This window comes from Vigna umbellata, chromosome 2 (assembly GCF_029865625.1).
Source record: "Vigna umbellata cultivar VRB3 chromosome 2, Vumbellata_1.0, whole genome shotgun sequence".
Classification (NCBI taxonomy): Eukaryota; Viridiplantae; Streptophyta; class Magnoliopsida; order Fabales; family Fabaceae; genus Vigna; species Vigna umbellata.
In genome coordinates this window covers 52959888-52979533 of record NC_142166.1, presented here as the reverse complement: position 1 = coordinate 52979533, position 19646 = coordinate 52959888, and the positions used below count along the sequence as shown (strand labels likewise).

Below are 19646 nucleotides of genomic sequence, written 5' to 3'. Positions count from 1 at the left end.
GAGGCAGATAATTTTATGGTATAATTGGACGAGCAGCGTGGGCTGTGAGGCATTTGCTTTAGCCGGAGTTGCTTTCAATCGTTGCCAGTAGTCGATACGTTTGTCGACCCGGAGACTCTGCTAAACAGCACTAGAGAAGAGATAAGACTGAAATCGTAGGATACCTCCGTGTTTGCAATGGAATTGTGAAATTAATTACAAATGTCCATTAATTTTATCGCTTTCAGCAGTATGGCAATCTACGATTTTGATTGATTTTTTTCTGTCGTGCTTCTGATTTTCTTTGTCTATACATTAAGCGATATCTTTTTTTTTTTTCTCAGTATATTAGGGTTTGTATTCAGTTTGTGCACATGGTGGTGACTGTCTGTCAGCTATAAGAGTTCCGAAACCATAAACCCAAGGCTATAGTAGTCCAATCCAATTCTTAATTTTGATTTTAATTTCATTGTTTGATTTCCCATCGTTGCTATGTAGGTTTTGTTAGGATGGTTGACTATTGAGAAGAAGATAATAACGGGAAACAACACATATGGATTCCGGCAGCAATTCTTTACCATCTGCTCCTGATGGGGTTAAGAGGAAGGTTTGCTATTTCTATGATCCAGAGGTTGGGAATTACTATTACGGGCAAGGTCACCCTATGAAGCCACATCGTATACGGATGACACATGCTCTTCTTGCTCATTATGGATTGCTTCAGCACATGCAGGTCCATAAGCCATTTCCTGCTAGAGACCGGGACCTTTGTCGTTTTCATGCCGATGATTATGTTGCATTCCTTCGAAGCATAACTCCTGAAACACAACAAGATCATCTTAGGCAACTCAAACGCTTTAATGTTGGTGAAGATTGTCCTGTTTTTGATGGCCTCTACTCTTTCTGTCAAACTTATGCAGGGGGGTCGGTTGGGGGTGCAGTGAAGTTAAATCATGACCAATGTGATATCGCTGTCAATTGGGCTGGTGGGTTGCATCATGCCAAGAAGTGTGAGGCTTCTGGATTTTGCTATGTTAATGATATAGTCCTTGCAATCTTAGAACTTCTTAAACAGCATGAGGTTTGTGTAACCATGAATTTTCTCTTGGTTTCCTTTTATTGTCATGCTTTAGACTTATATTGATTTTGTGGACATGTCTGAATGTTTTATACTTGAGATATTCTTTAGGATTTTTGTAGGGAATTAGTACTACTGAATAATGAAGGGCATAGGTCAAATTTGTAGGCTATAGGAGCTTTTACATAGGATTCTTTTCTTTTGGATCCTTATAGAATTCTTCCAACAGTAAATTTAGTCAAACATGATCCTTTTAAACGTTCTATAATAAAAGGCTACTACTCATGTGAGAAGCTTTGGGTGTAAACACCCAACATCAGGTGTTGATGGGAAACATGACTTTGTTTGCTTGGAGGAGGATAAGTTTCTGAATCCAAGTCCAAGAAATCGAGCCATATAGAAGGTTTACTCTGGAAAGAACAAAATGACTTTAGGAACTGCCATTTGGATCTTGGGATTTCTGTTAGCACGAATCATTCATTGACAAGTGCACCGGTTGCACAATAGTAAGTAATAAATATTTATCATTCTCTCAAAGGACTTGAGCAATACACGACAAAATTTGCAATCAATAACTAGTTTAAACAAAGAATATTTCCATGGTTTGTACTGATGTTAGATGATTAAAACTTTGCCAACACAAACAAAACACTTTTGGAAGTTTGTCAAACACTTAGGATGTAGAAAATATTAGAAATGATATGGAAGGATTTTGTTAGGCTTAGACTTCACTGAACCCCAGTTTCATGCATATAATCACTCAACTTCTCTTCATTTTCATGTTAAAGTCAACCCACAAGTTTACTCAAATCCTAATTCCTTAGTAGAATGAGCCTATATTTCTTTATTAAGATTCAATTCCTTGAACTTATAACAAACAAACTTGCATTAACAACAAGGTTTAAGATAACTAATAACTCAAGCTCTATTCCTAAATACAAGCTTCATTAGGTATTTTGTACGATTTCTAAATCACAAAAGATATTATCTAATACCTAATGAATCAAATATTAATCTATGGATGATCAAACCACAACAAACATTAAGTTAAGAAACAAAATACTAATATTGAATGGAAATGTATACACACACACACACCCATATATATATATATATATATATATATATATATATATATATATATATATATATATATATATAATCAATATCAATTACACGAGAGTTCAGTTGGTTACATCGAACAACAAAATGGGTTTAGCTTCTCATTGTCATGGTAAAATATTACTATTTTGAAGTTACTCTAATATCTCATCACAAACTTGTGTCTCTTTCTGATTTCAAATGCCTATATCACATTTTTGGCAGCGTGTTCTATATGTGGACATTGATATCCACCATGGAGATGGTGTGGAGGAAGCATTCTATACTACTGATAGAGTCATGACTGTTTCTTTCCATAAATTCGGAGACTATTTTCCTGGTACTGGGGATGTACGCGATATTGGATATGGAAAGGGAAAATACTATTCTCTTAATGTTCCACTTGATGATGGCATTGATGATGAGAGTTATCATTTCTTGTTCAAACCAATAATTGGCAAAGTAATGGAAGTGTTCAGGCCTGGTGCAGTAGTTCTTCAGTGTGGTGCTGATTCTCTATCTGGAGACCGATTGGGATGTTTCAATCTTTCAATTAGGGGACATGCAGAGTGTGTTAGATACATGAGATCATTCAACGTGCCCCTCTTGCTACTAGGTGGTGGTGGCTACACCATTCGGAATGTTGCTCGCTGTTGGTGCTATGAGGTAGAATGTTGTTTAAATTAACAAAATTTATGGCATTTATTTATTGTATCTAAGCTGGGTGCCATAATCCAAAAGTGGCATTATTGTCATGAAATTCCAATATTTTCTCCATCTTTCATATTTAAATATTAAAAAATACTGGACTTGAAGTAACTTGTTCAGTAACCGTAAGTAATGATGTTGGAGGGATCAAAGTAGTTGAGTATTGTTTCATTTTGCTTGTCTTGAACTATAAAATATAAATTAAGATATCCTGTCTTAGTATTCAATAAGACACACCTTGTTGTTGTGTTTCTCACCTCTTTGTTTATCTTGATTTAGTAGTTATATGCTACTTGATTAATTCTTTTGTATAGAAATTCATCCAAATACATTAAATGATTCATGATATATGTTAAGGCAGACAGGAGTTGCTCTTGGAATAGAAGTTGATGACAAAATGCCACAACACGAGTATTATGAATATTTTGGTCCAGATTATACCCTACATGTTGCCCCAAGTAACATGGAAAACAAGAATTCCCGTCATTTACTTGAAGAAATTCAATCAAAGCTACTTGAGAATCTTTCCAGGCTGCAACATGCTCCTAGTGTCCAATTTCAGGAAAGGCCTCCGGATTCTGATCTTGGAGAGGTAAACTTCTCTCACTTATTTTACTGCATTTTCCCTAATTGGCTCTTTTTTAAGTATTTCTTTTAATTGTGTTACATAAATGTATGTATTTTATATTATTATGTGTCTTGTGGGTCCATCTATCTGTTTCTTTTTCTGCTGTAGCTGCTTGGGCAAGTGCAAACCTTTTTTGACTGTTATATGTGTGTATGTTTGATTTTCAGCTTAGTGAAGATGATAGGTTCTTTAATCAAGAACCTATAGAAAACACAGTTTACACACGCCGAACACACAACTCAGAATTGTATAACCTCTTTGTATTACCAAACAATCAAGAATACAGGATACAATTGGATACAGAGAGCTTAACCTCCCCCCTACAGGACAAAAGAGTTCTTGTCAACTAATAAGACTCCAAAACTAACTCTCCCCAAACACCCCAATCCCTTTTATACAGACTTCTAGCCACCTTTCCTAACTGCCTTGGCAGTTAGGCTGTGTAACGTTTCTCCTTCTTCTATATACAAGTAGTTTCCTATCATTACTCCCCTCCTCTCCAACAACCTTGTCCCCAAGGTTGAATTCAGGATACTGTTCCTGAATAGTCGCCACATCTTCCCAAGTCGCGCCCTCTTGTCCCCCCTTCTTGCCACTCGATCAAAACCTGAGGTATTCCTTCTGCCCCCAATTGTCTTTGCCTTCTGTCCATAATTCTTACATGCCAAAACATGGGTCCTTCTGCCTGCAACTCAACTGGAAGTTCCTTCTCAACCCTCTTCTCTCCCACCGCCTTCTTCAGTTGGGATACGTGAAAGATTGGGTGTATCTGGGCTGCCTCGGGTAACTGTAAACGAAAAGCTACTTTTCCCACCTGCTGTAACACCTGGAAAGGTCAGTAGTAGCGTGCTGAGAGTTTTGGATGTAATCAGACTGGCATGGACGACTGTCTGTGGGGTCTAATCTTTAAATAGACCCAATCCCCCACCTTAACATCCGCTTCCCTCCTTTTATTCGCCTGAGTAATCATTGCCTCTTGTGACTGCCTAAATGTAGCTTTAGTTGTTTTAGAGCCTCATCCCTTGTCATCAAATCTTGGGCCACGGTCTCCACCGACGTCTCTCTTGGAATAAATCGACTCAAGGCCGGTGGGGCTCGCCCATATACGATTTCGAAGGAGGAGCACCTTGCTACACTTTGGTAACTGGTATTATACCAGTATTCGGCCCACGATAGCATCTTCTTCCAACTCCTAGGCTGCTTTGAGCAAAAACATCTCAAATACCCTTCCAGGATTCTATTCAAAACTTCTGTTTGGCCATCTGTTTCTGGATGGTAGGTTGTGCTCATTTTGAGCTGGGTACCCTGCATTTTTAAAAGCTCCCTCCAAAACACACTTAGAAATAGGGGATCCCTATCACTGACAATCGACACAGGGATCCCGTGCAATCTCACTATTTCCTGGATGAACGCCTCTGCTACAGTGCGAGCTGAATACGGATGTTTCAGCGCTATGAAGTGGCCATATTTGCTCAGCCTGTCAACCACCACCAGTATTGCATCAAAACCGTGGGATTTGGGTAACTTTACAATAAAATCAAGGCTTACCTCCTCCCAAACGGCCTGAGGAATTGGCAGAGGTTGTAGGAGACCCTGGGAAAAGCAGCCAAGTACTTATGCTGCTGACAAATCACACACCCCGCCACAAACTTCGTAATCGTTTTCTTCATTCCCAACCAGTACAATGATTGAGCTATTCTTCATTCCCAACTCGCCACGTGAAACTTCGCTAACAACTTGGGAATCCAACATGATTTAGCCGACAAAACCAACCTTCCCTTGTAGTGTAGTCGGTCATTCTCCAACGTGTAGGCTGCATGGTTGTTTGGGTCCCCTTTGATATCCTCAATTATCTTTCTAAGTGTGTCATCCTCTTCCACTTTTATCAAACGGCGCGGGACAGCGGCAAACGGCGTGGGACAGCGGCAAACAATGGCTGGACAACGGCAAACAGTGCCTGTACAGCGGAAAACGGTGCCTGTACAGCGGAAAACGGTGCCTGGACAATCAACGGCGGAGACGAAGACAGACAAAGATGGCAGCAATGGCTGCTCTGGAAGGTCTGAACAGAGAGAGGGAGGTCCGGCGAGAGCTATGGAGGTGTCGCGGTGAAACTCCGACATCGGGAAGGCGGCGCGTGCAGAACACGCGCCCGAGATCTGACGAGAAGAAGGCGGCGTGTGGAGGCGCGTTGAGCGGAGTCTGTGCTTGTCTCTGTCGTTGATTGTCCAGGCACTGTTTTCCGCTGTACAGGCACTGTTTGCCGTTGTCAAGCCATAGGATCACAGATAAGAGGAATATCAACAGTAACAGGGAGAGGTACAGAACTAAAAGATAAATGTGTAAAGTAAAAAGAAGATTCATCAAAAGTGACATCAGCAGAGATAAAATGACGATTGAGGGAAGGGGAAAAACACTTATAGCCCTTTTGTGACCGTGGAAATCCTAAGAAGACACATTTGTGAGACCTAGGAGATAACTTATCAAGACCAGGACTAAAATCATGAACAAAACATGTAGACCCAAAAACTCTAAGAGGTAATGGATGTAGAGGGTCTTGAGGAAATAAGATAGAATGAGGGATTTTGTTCGCTAGGACGGAAGATGGCATGCGGTTGATAAGATAACATGCCGTGAGAACAGCATCACCCCAAAAACGTGAGGGTACTTGACCATGAATGAGAAGGGTACGAGTTGTTTCAATAAGGTGTCTATTCTTGCGCTCAGCCACCCCATTTTGTTGAGGGGTATAAGCACATCAAGTTTGGTGAAGAATGCCATGAGAAGCCATAAAATGTTTAAACCGTTGAGAAAGGTATTCACGGCCATTATCACTACGTAAAGTGCGAATAGAAACCCCAAACTGAGTTTTTATTTCATTGAAAAAAGTTTGAAAAATAGAAAACAACTCAGAACGATTCTTCATGAGAAACAACCAAGTACATCTGGAATAGTCATCAATAAAGGTAACAAAATACTGAAATCCTAAAGTTGACTTAACACGACTAGGTCCCCAAATATCAGAATGAACCAACGAAAAGGGGGATGACGCTCGTTGTGAAGCACTACGAGGAAAGGAACTACGAGTATGTTTACCTAACTGACAAGACTCACACGACAAACTTGATAATTTGGACAGACTCGGAACAAGTTGTTGCAGTTTGGCAAGACTGGGATGACCTAACTGAGCATGAAGAAGGGATGGTGACTCCATGATTACGCCAGCATGTGGAGAAGGGCTGAGATGATATAGGCCATGAGACTCACATCCTGTGCCAATCATGTGTTTCGAACTCCGGTCCTGCAACCAAACAAAATCTTTGGTAAATGAAATAACACAATTAAGGGAACGAGTTAGACGACTTACGGACAATAAGTTAAAAGGAGACCCAGGGACATAAAGTACATTATCAATGGATATGGACGGAAAAATATGAACAGTACCAATACCATGAGATGAGACTCTAGACCCATCAGCCATCGTTACCGAGGGTAAATTAACCGGACATGACAAGGAAGAAAACAAGGACTTGTTACCAGTGATATGATCGGTGGCACCTGAGTCAAGGACCCAAGATCCGAGAGAGTGAGTCAGACCAATAAAAGGAGTACCTGTGCGTATAACAGAAGCAGATGTAGTGGAACTAGAGTGCTGACGGTCCTCATACCATCTGAGAAATTCCTGAAAGAGTAAAGGGTTATTTATGGTATTTGATGAAGTAGGATGGTCTGCAGACGGTGATCGGGGAGGTGGATCAGAATTAGCCATTACTATAGGTCGAGGAGGACGTCCATGAAGTGCATAACATCTATCAATTTTGTGGCCTAGCTTGCCACAGTGGTCACATTTTGGACGTCCTTTACCTGGTTGGCAAGACCGACTCCGATCATCAAGTTGGGCAGCCATGGAGAGGGAGAAACCCTAAAAATTCAAAGTACTCCGATTGACGCAACGACCACAGATCAAGAAAGAGAGCGAGGAGGCGATCACGGCGGTGCTGATCGGCGGCGGAAAGCTCCGGCGACGCGCCGGCACGCGCGGCGGCAGCGATGACTCTTGCGGCGGCGCGTGGGTGGTCCGTTCGCCGCGATTTTCATACCACGGTGGTCGCCCGGTCGAGATGATTCCGATGGTGTGGTCGCCGGTCGATTCTGGAACTCCGGCGACGACGGCGACGACGGCGGCGACGACGACGACGGCGAAGACGACGACAACGGCGACGACGGCGGCGGCGGCGGCGACTACAACGACAGCGGCAGTGATGAGTGCCGGAGACCGTGGAGTTGACTGGAACTATTCCTGTGCTCTAGATACCATATTGAATATAGTGAAGAAGATTAAGAGAAATCTCCCTTATGTTAAATACACACATAGGGTTCTCTATTTATAATAGAAGAAATATGGACTAAGCCCAAAATACAAATGAGAAATAATAACAAACTAACTAAAAGATAAAAGATATAATATATCTAAGAGGTTCCAATCCCACTCTGCTATTTCAGTCACTCTTTGTCTCTGCTGCGGGTGACCACAACCATTTGCTGTTGGTCGCCACCCTTTGTTGTCAACTACCATCATCTACTATTGGCTACTACTGCATGTGTTTGTGACTAATAGTGACAAACAAATTTTAGCTCAGTCTTATTGTTAATTAGATTGACAAGAGATTCAGAATTGAGATCTTAAATAATCATAAATTGGTCTTGTTCAAAGATTGGATTGGATCACCAATGAAATTCAATGAAACAGCCAAAATAAATTCTCGATTGACCTGTCACCTTTCGTCGTAGTCCTAAGCTCAATTCGTAGTTAAATGGCCTGGCACTGGTTTGCAAATTGAAGTGTGTGAATCTTATCCCTTAGTTGAATCAAGTGCTTGCAAACAATTTCTCTAAGACTGAAGCAAGCCAGAATTGCAACATAGAAGGTAGTAGTTGAATTCAGGGTTTAGATTTTAATAGTTGATCTTGAAGTTCCTATTCGTGTTAAGTTAAATTCTTAATCCATCCATGTCTGAACGAGAGAGAAATTGCACAGGTATCCAAGACCAATCACAAATTAGTGGAGATAGTGTACTTTAATGATTTGACATCTTGTTTTCAGACAAGAAAGTTCTTGTTGGAAAGATTTTCTAATATCACATAGATGATTAGTAGTGCCAGCATGGGAATAGAGTTTTTCATTCACAGTGAATGAAATGGAGATGGAAATGATGGAGTTGGTCCTCTATTGGTTTTAGGTTGCAGAAATAGGGAAAAAAGATCTGGTCAGTGAAGTTGGAATTTCATATTTTCTAGCGTAGGTTGTTATATAGTATTGAGAGCCATAAAAGTAGCATATCAAGCTCTAGATATCATAATTGACTTTTGTTGGTGTAGCAGGCCCTAGAAAGAGGGTTGTATAGAGCCTCAAACTCTTTTCGCACAGTATAAACTAACACACTTTAAAGCAAACAGATCAAGCATTGAGAATATAGTATTGAGAGCCATAAAAATATCATCTCAAGCTCTAGGTAACATAATATAAACTAAAACACTTTAAAGCATAGGTTGTTATAAAGTATTGGGAGCCATAAAAATAGCATCTCAAGCTATAGATAACATAATAGAATTTTGTTGGTGCAACAGGTTCTAGAAGGGGGGTTGAATAGCTCAGACTCTTTTTGCTCAATATAAACTAAAACACTTTAAAGCAAACAGATCAATCATTGAAAGAATTTTACACCGGTTCACCAAAAATGATGGGCTATTACTAGTTTTCCCTTAAGCACACAAACTTCTTTAGGTTATCCTAAGTACACAAACCTCTACAGATTACATGCGTACATAATCCTCTCCTAGTTATACTTTCTTAATTTCCCTCTAAGGTTAAGAACTCTCAATAATGTAAAGAGAAACTCTTAAAATAAGAGAGCACAACTAAAGCTCACAAGGATAAATTTCACAAAGTGAAGAATATTACAATGGTTTTTCACAGACTCACTATTTTCACAGACTAAATGATTGTTGCAGATATTGTAAGCTCAGTCCTTTGTATCTGTTTCATTCTTTTGAAATCGTTGTATTTCTCTAGTATGTTGTACTGTTTTTGTCCTTTCATTGTATCTGTGTCTTCAACGTCAATCCCCTTTTGTAGTGTTAGAAATGATGCCCATTGAAGCCTTTCAAAATGAATCATTTGATTTTGCATCAATGTGTATCAACATCTTCACGCTCAACACTTCATGAGGAAAGTTTTGATGGAGTCTTCAACTTAATCTTCAAATAATCTTCCTTGAAATTCTTTTATCACGAGATATTCTTTTTTTAAGCTTTTTATCTATAACTTCCATCTTGAGATCAGAGAGAACTTGTTATAGAAAGATTTGATGTTATTCTCTCCAACTTTCAAAAAAATTCGCTGCTAAAAGAAACTTTTCAATAGATTATGTGAATATCACATTAGCAGCATAATCATATATAATTAGATATCACATATATATAAGATCAAGACAAATCAAATAATGTTAGTCTCATATCAGAGCAAATAGAATATTTTTATATATAGAGCAAAAGTGACCGTTGACACTTAAAGCATTTTCAATTTCAAGATATATGATTTTGTTTGTGAAATCCTTTGATTTAGATTTAATTATCTAGGAACATTTTGATTGTTGCAACTTGTTAGTTTCATTTAACTCATAAGCTAAGCAAATCATAAATAATTAGACCAATAAAACAATTAAGATGTTGACTGCAAAACTCGCCAGATGAAGCTAATAGTCGTCTAGTAAGATCTACTGATGAGAGGTCTGATTAGTTCAAATGTTGAGTCATCTGATCATTACATGTTGAATCATCTGATCAGTACAAATGCAAACTTGACAAAGACACTTTAACTGCATAAGCACACCCTAAATATTCAAAGAATATATACTCACTTAGAGTATTTGTTATCATCAAAACCATTGGGTGATTTTACACGTAATAGACTTTATGATACAGGTCATCTTATCCTTGACAGAGTTGTGTCGTCTAATTAGTACAAATTTGATCGTTTGATCTAACAATTTTAAGGGTGTGTTCTTTTGTGAAGATGAATTTGAGGGAGAATGAGTGAATGAATTTGAGAGTAAAGTTTTTGTTTCTTTTAAGGGATTTGGAGGTGAAAGTAACTGAATTTGAGAGTAAAGTTTGTAAATGATTTGATTAATATAAAATAAAGTTTTAATAAATAGAAAAGAAAGATTACAAAATTACCTTTAATGTGTTAAAAGTAATATGAAATGTTTTTTGAATGAGTTAAAAATATTTATTTAAAAAACTGTTATTCAATATTGAAAAATAAATAATACAATTAATTTGTATAAAAAATATTTACAATTAATTATTATTGTGGTTAAAAATATGTTGACATGTTGTATTTTAATAATAATTCAAAAAGTAAATATTTTTATTTTAAAATTTTTAATTATTATTAAACATAATTATTATTAGACATAATTAATGATTATTGTTGTCACTAATTGTAATAAAACCGTGAAAAATATTAAGCACAATTTTGTTAGAGAAACTACAATGCATCCCCTGAAATCAGGAGCATGCTATACATGATTCTCCCTATGGCACATACATAAGTGAAATGTTTCGTAAATATTTTCCTTAACAAATAACTGGTAAATATATACTGATAAAAGGAAAAGGGCCTTGAAATGTAAATAAAAATCCAACGAGAAAAAATTATTTCATACAAAAGCATCCAAGGAAACCTTGTAATTTATACTAGCTAAGACATACCTAAAGTTCTCAGCAAGGAGGCATGTATTAGGTACTACAAAGACTAGGAAACTACTGTACAACCAAATAATATGAATGAATTGTATACTCTAACACTCTTATTGACTAGGGATTAGTGACTGATAAGATAAAGCTTAGGCACCCTAAACTCATCCTAACTAAATTTTAATTTTTTTCCTACTATTTGTGCTCATTTTCTAATACACATGCTTACAATTTTACAGGCAGAAGAAGATCATGATGGAGATGAGACATGGGATCCAGATTCTGACATGGACGTTGATGGTGAATGGTATTTTACTTTGTATTCAATTTATTTCTTATGATTAAACATTACATGATCAGGTGCTCAATTTGTTTCCTCATTTATCAGTGAGCTTGTTCCAAGCAAAGTAAAGAAAGAAATAGTTGAACCACAGCTCAACGGTCTGGTATGTATCTCTGTTGGTTTTTGAAAATTTAAATAAATTAATAAATTTTTTATTTGTTTTGAGACTCTAATGGTTAAACATGCTGTATAGTGTCAGAAGTTTTATATAAATCTACTTGTATTAGCCATTTTTTCAGACACCATAAATGACATGAGCTGGGTAGGAACATCAACCTCTAACAATAGGGTACTTAGTTGCTCATGGTTTCACGCTGACACAGACTAAAAGAATAACTAAGGTTAAGAGCTTAGAGCACACAAATATTATGATGTGTCTCGGTACCTAGGATAATTTACAAGGTTGTCTAACCCTAAGTTTATAATATTTGGAGTTGGGTTTTTTCTTTACAAACCTACTCTCAAAGTATCCCCTTAGGTCAAGCAACAAAAGCGGTAACAACAGAGTGAATGTAGCCCTCATTGTTGAGAGGCGGAGAGTGCAAGCCAGGTGTCTTATGATGTGGCTAGGATTTAGACATATTATGATGTGTCTCGTGCATAGGTGCCCTCGTGGCTTGCTTAATCAAGAGTCCCTTGCTCGAGCTTGAGTAAGTACCACTTGCTCAGTCTATTTAAGCAAAGGATCTTAGGTTCTACTTTTGGACCAAAAACTTCTTTTTTTTCAAAAAAAAAAAAAAAACTTAAAAGCATAATTAATAAAATTTTAAGTTGTACTAAAAACTACTAAATATATATCATAAAATAACGATAAGTGTCTAAATACAAGTTAAAAATATGATTAAAATATACCAATATTTGACACTTATCAAATCTGCCTTTGAACAATGCATCACTTCATTTGAGATCTTCTTGGTACTAACTACTATGACCAATTCTTTCCTATTGGTTATTCACTCCCACAGTGGGACACAAGAAAATCTACTATGGGTTGGTTTATGTTCAAGGTGATTGCCCATTTGTTGGTGTATATTCTTGGCATTGAATTAGAGTACCGTGCCATGTGCCATGTGCCATGTGCCATGTGCCATGTTGCTTGCTTTGAGATAATTTGGTTGCCTTTTGTCTTAATAAAGCTTGGTTTTACACAACTCAACCAAGACTTTACACGTTGAGTTATAAAATGATATTGTAGATTTACAATGAGACATTACCAACCATTATAACAGTAATTATGACAATCAATATACCATAGGATCGTTAAGAGATTTTGTAATAATTATTCTAGGGTGGTAAATCTCTGTATATAGTCTGTAGTATTGGTTTACTATCAATTTGAATTGAATCAACTTTCTTCTCTTAAGTCTTCAAGTTATTTCAAGTTGGTAGCAGTGTTCTCAATCTTGGGGACTTTGCTTATATGTCTAAATCCTAGCCACATTAGTTGTGGCTCTTTCTCATTTGTATTTGGTTGCCTGAAGTGCACCCACCCTGATTTTTGGGTTGCCTTAAGTGCTCTCAATATGTACACGTGGCAATATTTCTCTTGTGCCATCTCTCACTCTTGGCGTCCTTCATGTCTTAAAACTTTCCAATAGCCTTGTTTTTGTTCACAAACTCACTCAACCTAAATTGTTCTATAACACTCTTTCCCTTTCATTGTGTTTTTTCAAGATATTGCTAGGGAAGGGTGGTTAGAACTTTTAAGGAACATGGAGGGTTATAATATCTCAAAAAGGCTCAAGAACCAAGTGTATAGTATCAATAAAGAAATTATTTCCACGAGTCTTCAGTTTTGTGCTACTTATTAGTCCTCTCAAATTTGGCTTCTTCATTGTTGTCTTGGACATATGTTGCTTTATATTCTTAAGTCCATATTTTCTTCTTTTTTTTCTCAAAAGAGTTTGTCAAGTCATTCAAGTGCCGTCGTGCCACCTTTTCTCCTGGTGATACAAAAAGTGTTAATCCTTTTTATTTGATCCACTCTAATGTATTGGTCCCACATTAAGTTATAGTATATCTAAAACAAAATGGTTGTCCCTTTTATTGATGATTGCTCTCGTATCTCGTGAATTTTCCTTATGAAAGAATAATCTAAAGTTTTTCTATTATATCAAAAAGTATTTATATGATCACACCAATGTTGTTAACCTCGAGGATCGTAGGAGGATAGAAAGGAAGAAAAAAAATAGTAACTTGAGGATTGTAACTTGAGGATTGTAACTTGAGGATTGTAACTCGAGGATCGTAACTCAACTAGTAAGAGTTATGAGTAAATAAAAATTTATATTATAAAAGGAAATATCATTAAAAATAATAAAAATAACTTATACCTAATTTTTAAAATAGGTTCATAATTAATAATATAATTAAAAAAGCTCATAACTCATAAAACGTTCATATATAGAACAACTAATAAATTTATAAATTCATAAAAACTGGTCATTCCATTATTTTCCTTCAAAATCTAAATAAACCCTAAACAAAATGAAGAGCAAAAGCCTTTTTCTTCAAATTCTCAACAAACCACAAAAAGCAAGAGAGTAAAAGCAACATAGGTGTGGACAGAAAAAGGAGTAGAAGAATAGAAGGGCACAATGAGGTGGGGAGAGCCAACGACAGTGAGGGCGGTGAGTGTCGGTGACAATGAGGATGACGATGATCACAAGGGCAGCAATAGCATGGGATTGCAAAGGTGGCAACCGCGGGTGAGTGCGTTTGTGGTGTGAACCATGGTCGTTGTGAAACTCGTGCTCCATGTGGGTCTTCTCCTTTGGTTCTGATATGTGAAAGACCGAAAAGATGCACAATCCTTCGATCTGGCGAGCATCCTTGCATAATCGCTTTGGTCTGCTCAACTTTTGATCCAGCCTGCATGAAGGTGCAAACTTGCAGGATCTTACAAGTTTGTGAGTGTACTCGTGATTTTAACAACACTGGATGGGACATACTAAAAAAAGTGTTTCTCTTTACGTGGTTTCCCTAACACGACAACCAATGTCATCAAATCTGAGAAGGTTGTTCCTAAGTATTTTAATAAAGATATCAAGAATATCTTAGGTTAAAATTCAATGGCCAAGCATAGTCTTCCGCCCAATCTGGTTTGTCAATAATTTCTCTTTTCTCAAACCATGGAAAGTCAAAGTTAATGGATTTTTTTATTCAAGTGCTTATGATTGTATATTTGGTAATACTTATGTGTTTTCTTCTCTCTCTTCTAAATTTCCAATCATGTTACATGAGCCAATGGGTTCAAAATTGCTTCTGAGGGAGTTAATCAATTCTCCCTCTCTTCCTTGAACCTAAATTTTGTTCGTCAAGTCCATGCTTCTCCTTTTAACCTCGTTTCTCTTTGTTAGTTCACTAGATGATTAAATTATTTAGTAAATTTTGATGTCAATTCTTTTGTTATAGACTAGCATTGTACGGATCAATTGATTGTTGATGGACATCAATTCTTTTGTTATAGACTAGCATTGTACGAATCAATTGATTGTTGATGGACATCAATCTCGAGGATTCAACTACCTCAGATCAGATATTTTATTTTGTTTTGCTTTCCCATCTCCAAAACTTTTGTATGATTGCTTGCATCATCCACACCTATCCAAATTAAAGAAAATAGTTCCTAACCTTATCAAGCTTCAAGTCCTAGAGTAGTCATGTCAACTAGAGAAACATGTTAGATCTTTCTTTCTAAAGAAATCTAAAACAAAATGTAACTCGGTCTTTTCTATAATTCATTCTAACATTTGAGGTCCTAGTTGAGTCTCAATTTTTTGGATTTCATATTTTGTTATGTTTATTGATTAATTTTTTTGTTGTACTGGATTTTATTTAATGAAAGATTGTTTGGAAAAGTTATCAAAGTTTTGAGGAGTGGTAATGCAAAAGAATAATTTTCTCTTAGCTTTTCTACCCTTAGTTCTCATGACATGCTACATCAGTCCACTTTCCCTTATACACTTTAGCAAAATGGTATGGCATTGCTTGATCTCAAGAGGATACTCAAGGAGATTCTCCTTGAAATCCCTCAAAACAACGGAGGAATGATAAGAGGAAAAGTCTTCTGCAAGTTTTGCCAGTAGAAGATGGAAAACAATGCAATGAGAAAGGAACAAACGGTAGGCTCCAATAATGCACATGAAAAAATAGTGTTCTCAAATCTGGTTTGAACCCCTTAAACTGATAGAGGAAGGACCAACTAACCTGATGGTGTGATTAAGCATGCGAGATCAGCAAAGTTGTTTCTTACAGTTTTGTATTTCCTTAACGAAATAAAAAATCTGTTGGGCAAAGTTATTTATATTGAGTGATAATGCAAAAGAATAATTTTCTTTTAGCTTTTCAACATTTAGTTCTCATGACATGCTACATCAGTCCACTTGCCCTTCTACAGTTTAGCAAAATGGTATGGCGTTGCTTGATTTTAAGATTGAGAAGTCTTACTTAGAGAGTCAAGGAGATTCTCAAGGGTTGCAATTTTGACATCCCTCTAAACAAAAGTGTTCTTCAAGTTTTGCCATCAGAAGATGCAAGAAAATGCAACAAGGAAGGAACAAACAGTAGGCTTCAAAACTGCCCATGAAAAAATAGTGTTCTCAGATCTTCAGTTATGTCTTTCCCTAATGAAATAAAAAATCTGTTTGGCAAAATTGAAGTTTTGATGAGTGATAATTCAAATGAGTAATTTTCTTTTAGCTTTTTCTACTTTTAGTTCTCATGACATGATGACATGCTATGTTGGTCCACTTGCCCTTATACACTTGAGCAAAATGGCACGACATTGCTTGATTATAAGATTGAGAAGTCTTACTTAGAGAAACAGGGAGACTCTGATGAGGTCCAATTTGACATCCCTCAAAACAACGGAGGAATGATAAAAGGAAAAGTCTTCTGCAAGTTTTGCCATCAGAAGATGCAAAAAAATGCAACGAGGAAGGAACAATTGGCAGTTTCCAAAAATGCCCATGAAAAAATAGTGTTCTCTGATCTGGTTTGAACCATTTAAATAGACCGAGGAAGGACCAGCTACTCTGAGGATGTGGTTAACAATGTGAGATCAGCAATGTTGTTGTCTACAGTTATGTCTTTCCTTAATGAAATCAGAAATCTGTTTGGCAAAGTTATCAAAGTTTTGAGGAGTGATAATGCAAATGAATAATTTTCTTTTACCTTTTCTACTTTTAGTTCTCATTGCATGCTACATCAATCCACTTGCTCTTGTACACTTAGCAAAATGGTACGGCATTGCTTGATTATAAGATTGAGAAATCTTTCATTAGAGAGTCAAGGAGATTCTCAAGGGTTCCAATTTGACTTCCCTCAAAACAACGGAGGAATGGTTAGAGGAAAAGTCTTCTGCAAGTTTTTCCATCAGAAGATGCATAAAAATGCAATGAGGGAGAAACAAATGGTAGGCTCCAAAAATGCCCATGAAAAAGTAGTGTTCTCCGATATGGTTTGAACCCCTTTAACAAACTGGGGAAGGACCAGCTAACCTGAGGGTGTGTTTAACAAAGTAGATCAGCAATGTTGTTATCTGTAGTAGTCTTTAGTGAAATAAAAAATCTGTTTGATAAAGTTATCAAAATTTTGACTGATAAGGGAAAAGAATAATTTTCTTTTAGCTTTTTTACTTAGTTCTCATGACATGCTACATCAGTCCACTTGCCCTTGCACACTTCAGCAAAATGGTGTGGCATTACTTGACTATAGAATTGAGAAGTTAGAGACTCAATGGATGGTGGTGACGGCATTAAGTAGTGGGAAATGATGGAGCTGTGTCATTTTTAACAGGAGGCTTGTCCGTAGATTATTCATTAATTATAGAGATTCATGTGGAGCTGTGGCATCAGTGCCAGAAGATTGAATATATGTTTGTATTAAAAATAAAATATCTAGTGCATGTATTCAAAATAAAAAAAACAAATGTTGTTCCACTGAATGGTATGACTACATAGTTCATTGATAGGAACCCGAAAATGTTAATGTCTGTACTTAGTAATGTATATGGCCGATGTTCATACAACTTAAAATGTTAATTTGTTTATTTTGACTGTCAAGCATCCTTAACAGTTGAAATACACTGATAAAATTGTGTGAAATCACGATGTGCACTGACTTCCTATCAAGTAATGATCATGTATCTCAACTATCTGCTGACACCAACAGTTCATTTGTTAATAATTGGCAAACTGCTGACATTTAAATTCTGGAGACAGTTTTATATTCTTTCTTTTTTTAATTATTTAACTCATCGTCATGTATTGTCTATTGCGTAACTCTTCAACTAATTGCTTTTTCTTGTACATTCCTCGGACTGCTTCTGTTGAAAACCATTATGTAAGTTCGTACATAAATTCGTATGCAACTTGGTACAATGTTTGATACCTGTTTAGTTTCAGGATGACCAGAGAAGAAGTGGGGAACATTTGAGAGTGTCTGATACTGCAGTTGCTGAAACTTGCATGAAGGTGAATTTCACATCATAAAGCACAAATGCATGAACACTAAGCGTGTATGCAGATTAGTATCAGTGCATTTTATTGGAAGTGTCATTTACAAACTTGTCTGACTGAGTTTGGTTCTTGCAGGCTCTAGATATTTCTTCTCAGAAAGCTGATGAAGATAATGTGAAAGTTGAACAGAATACTGTGAATGATTTGACCAAATAGACGGGCCTGAGGTGCTGAGGAACATAGGTTTTAACTGATTGGTGAACAGTGAAATTAATTTCCATTCATGCTGTCGCATTTCCGAATTAATTGAGATGTGGCTGTTGGTTGGTTTCATTATTGTCGTCATTGTAAACACGCAGTCCCATTTTCCTAATGTAAAGGGCAAATTTAATTTGATTTTATCACATCCAACTGGTTCTTTTACTGTTACATTACATATTGTAACAGAATGGTAATTAGGTAATTATGTTCTATTATTGAGCTTGATTTATTTTTCTTATACTGATCTTTGTTTATCAGTATAAATTTCTCGGATTCTTGTATAAGAAGAGATCCCAGAGAAAACTCTTGCTTACTCTCGCTTTTAAAAAGGCCAGTAGACACTTTTAAAACTAAAATTTACATGTTTGAATCATCAATTTTATATCTTCCTGAAGGTTTTCATAAATTTATAATTAGAATAATATCTTAAATTTTATTTTTGAGAAAAATAATTCATGAGTTGTATCGTAATACTCTCAAATTAAAAATAAATTATTTACAAAATTATGTTTTAGTGGGCAACAATCAGGAAGAATTGATTTTTTGAAAATTTGAACAATGATATATTTGAATGTGTACTTCAACATTAAAATCACATGTCCAGACCTACGATATCATTTGTTCTTGTGCAACATACACAATCATGTGAAAACAATAACCACAAATAAAAGGATAAACTAATTTAATAAAGATTACACATCATTTAGTAGTAATGGAGACCTTGACATCATTTGTTCTTGTGCAACATACACAATCAGGTGAAAACAATAACCACAAATAAAAGGATAAACTAATTTAATAAAGATTACACATCATTTAGTAGTAATGGAGGCCTTGAGAAACTACACGCTCAAATAATCTAAATATGTAAAACAAATACATATGAAAACATTCAGATTATGAAATGTGAAAGTAGAAAGACTAACCTTGTTGCTTAACTTATGGTTTCTGAACTCTTACTCTAAAAAAATACGATGGTGATGTATTATGAAGTGAAGAATAGTCTCAGTAACCAAAGTAGAGAAGAATATCAAATTTATAGAACTCCAAAACCAACATAGAGTTTGAAAGTTAGAGGAATTTGTTGCGGGAATCATTATACCTATCCACGCACATTTGAAATCGATTTGAATAATCTTGAAAAAATGGACTAAATTCAAAGAAGATGTTAACTACTGAAGAGAGAATTAAGGGAGAGGATATCACCATAAAAAATGGAGGGCATTACTTTGTAATAACCGCTCTGTCTTGCAAAAAATGCGTAAATGCCAACAGTCATTAGGACTTGCCCAACCCGTATTAATCACAGAGACATGCTCAAATCGT

At 36.4% G+C, this 19646-nt stretch overlaps 1 protein-coding gene across 1 annotated transcript; it reads left to right on the top strand.

Annotated features, from left to right (window-relative positions):
• Positions 1-9: 9 nt before the first annotated feature.
• LOC124832270 (histone deacetylase 19-like) lies at positions 10-18558 on the top strand. Its single transcript, XM_088107514.1, has 8 exons — positions 10-155; positions 478-1060; positions 2384-2824; positions 3228-3458; positions 11495-11562; positions 11644-11701; positions 18000-18074; positions 18195-18558. The coding sequence occupies exons 2-8, from the start codon at positions 533-535 to the stop codon at positions 18273-18275; spliced, it is 1482 nt and encodes a 493-aa protein (XP_087963640.1). The 5' UTR covers positions 10-155; positions 478-532; the 3' UTR covers positions 18276-18558.
• The last annotated feature ends 1088 nt before the right edge of the window (positions 18559-19646 follow it).

Bases quoted from the DNA above. Each gene is read 5' to 3' on its own strand.
- LOC124832270 (XM_088107514.1), top strand. From the start codon at position 533: ATGGATTCCGGCAGCAATTCTTTACCATCTGCTCCTGATGGGGTTAAG. The intron at 1,061-2,383 runs GTTTGTGTAACC...CATTTTTGGCAG, and splicing joins AACTTCTTAAACAGCATGAG to CGTGTTCTATATGTGGACAT. The intron at 2,825-3,227 runs GTAGAATGTTGT...ATGTTAAGGCAG, and splicing joins CTCGCTGTTGGTGCTATGAG to ACAGGAGTTGCTCTTGGAAT.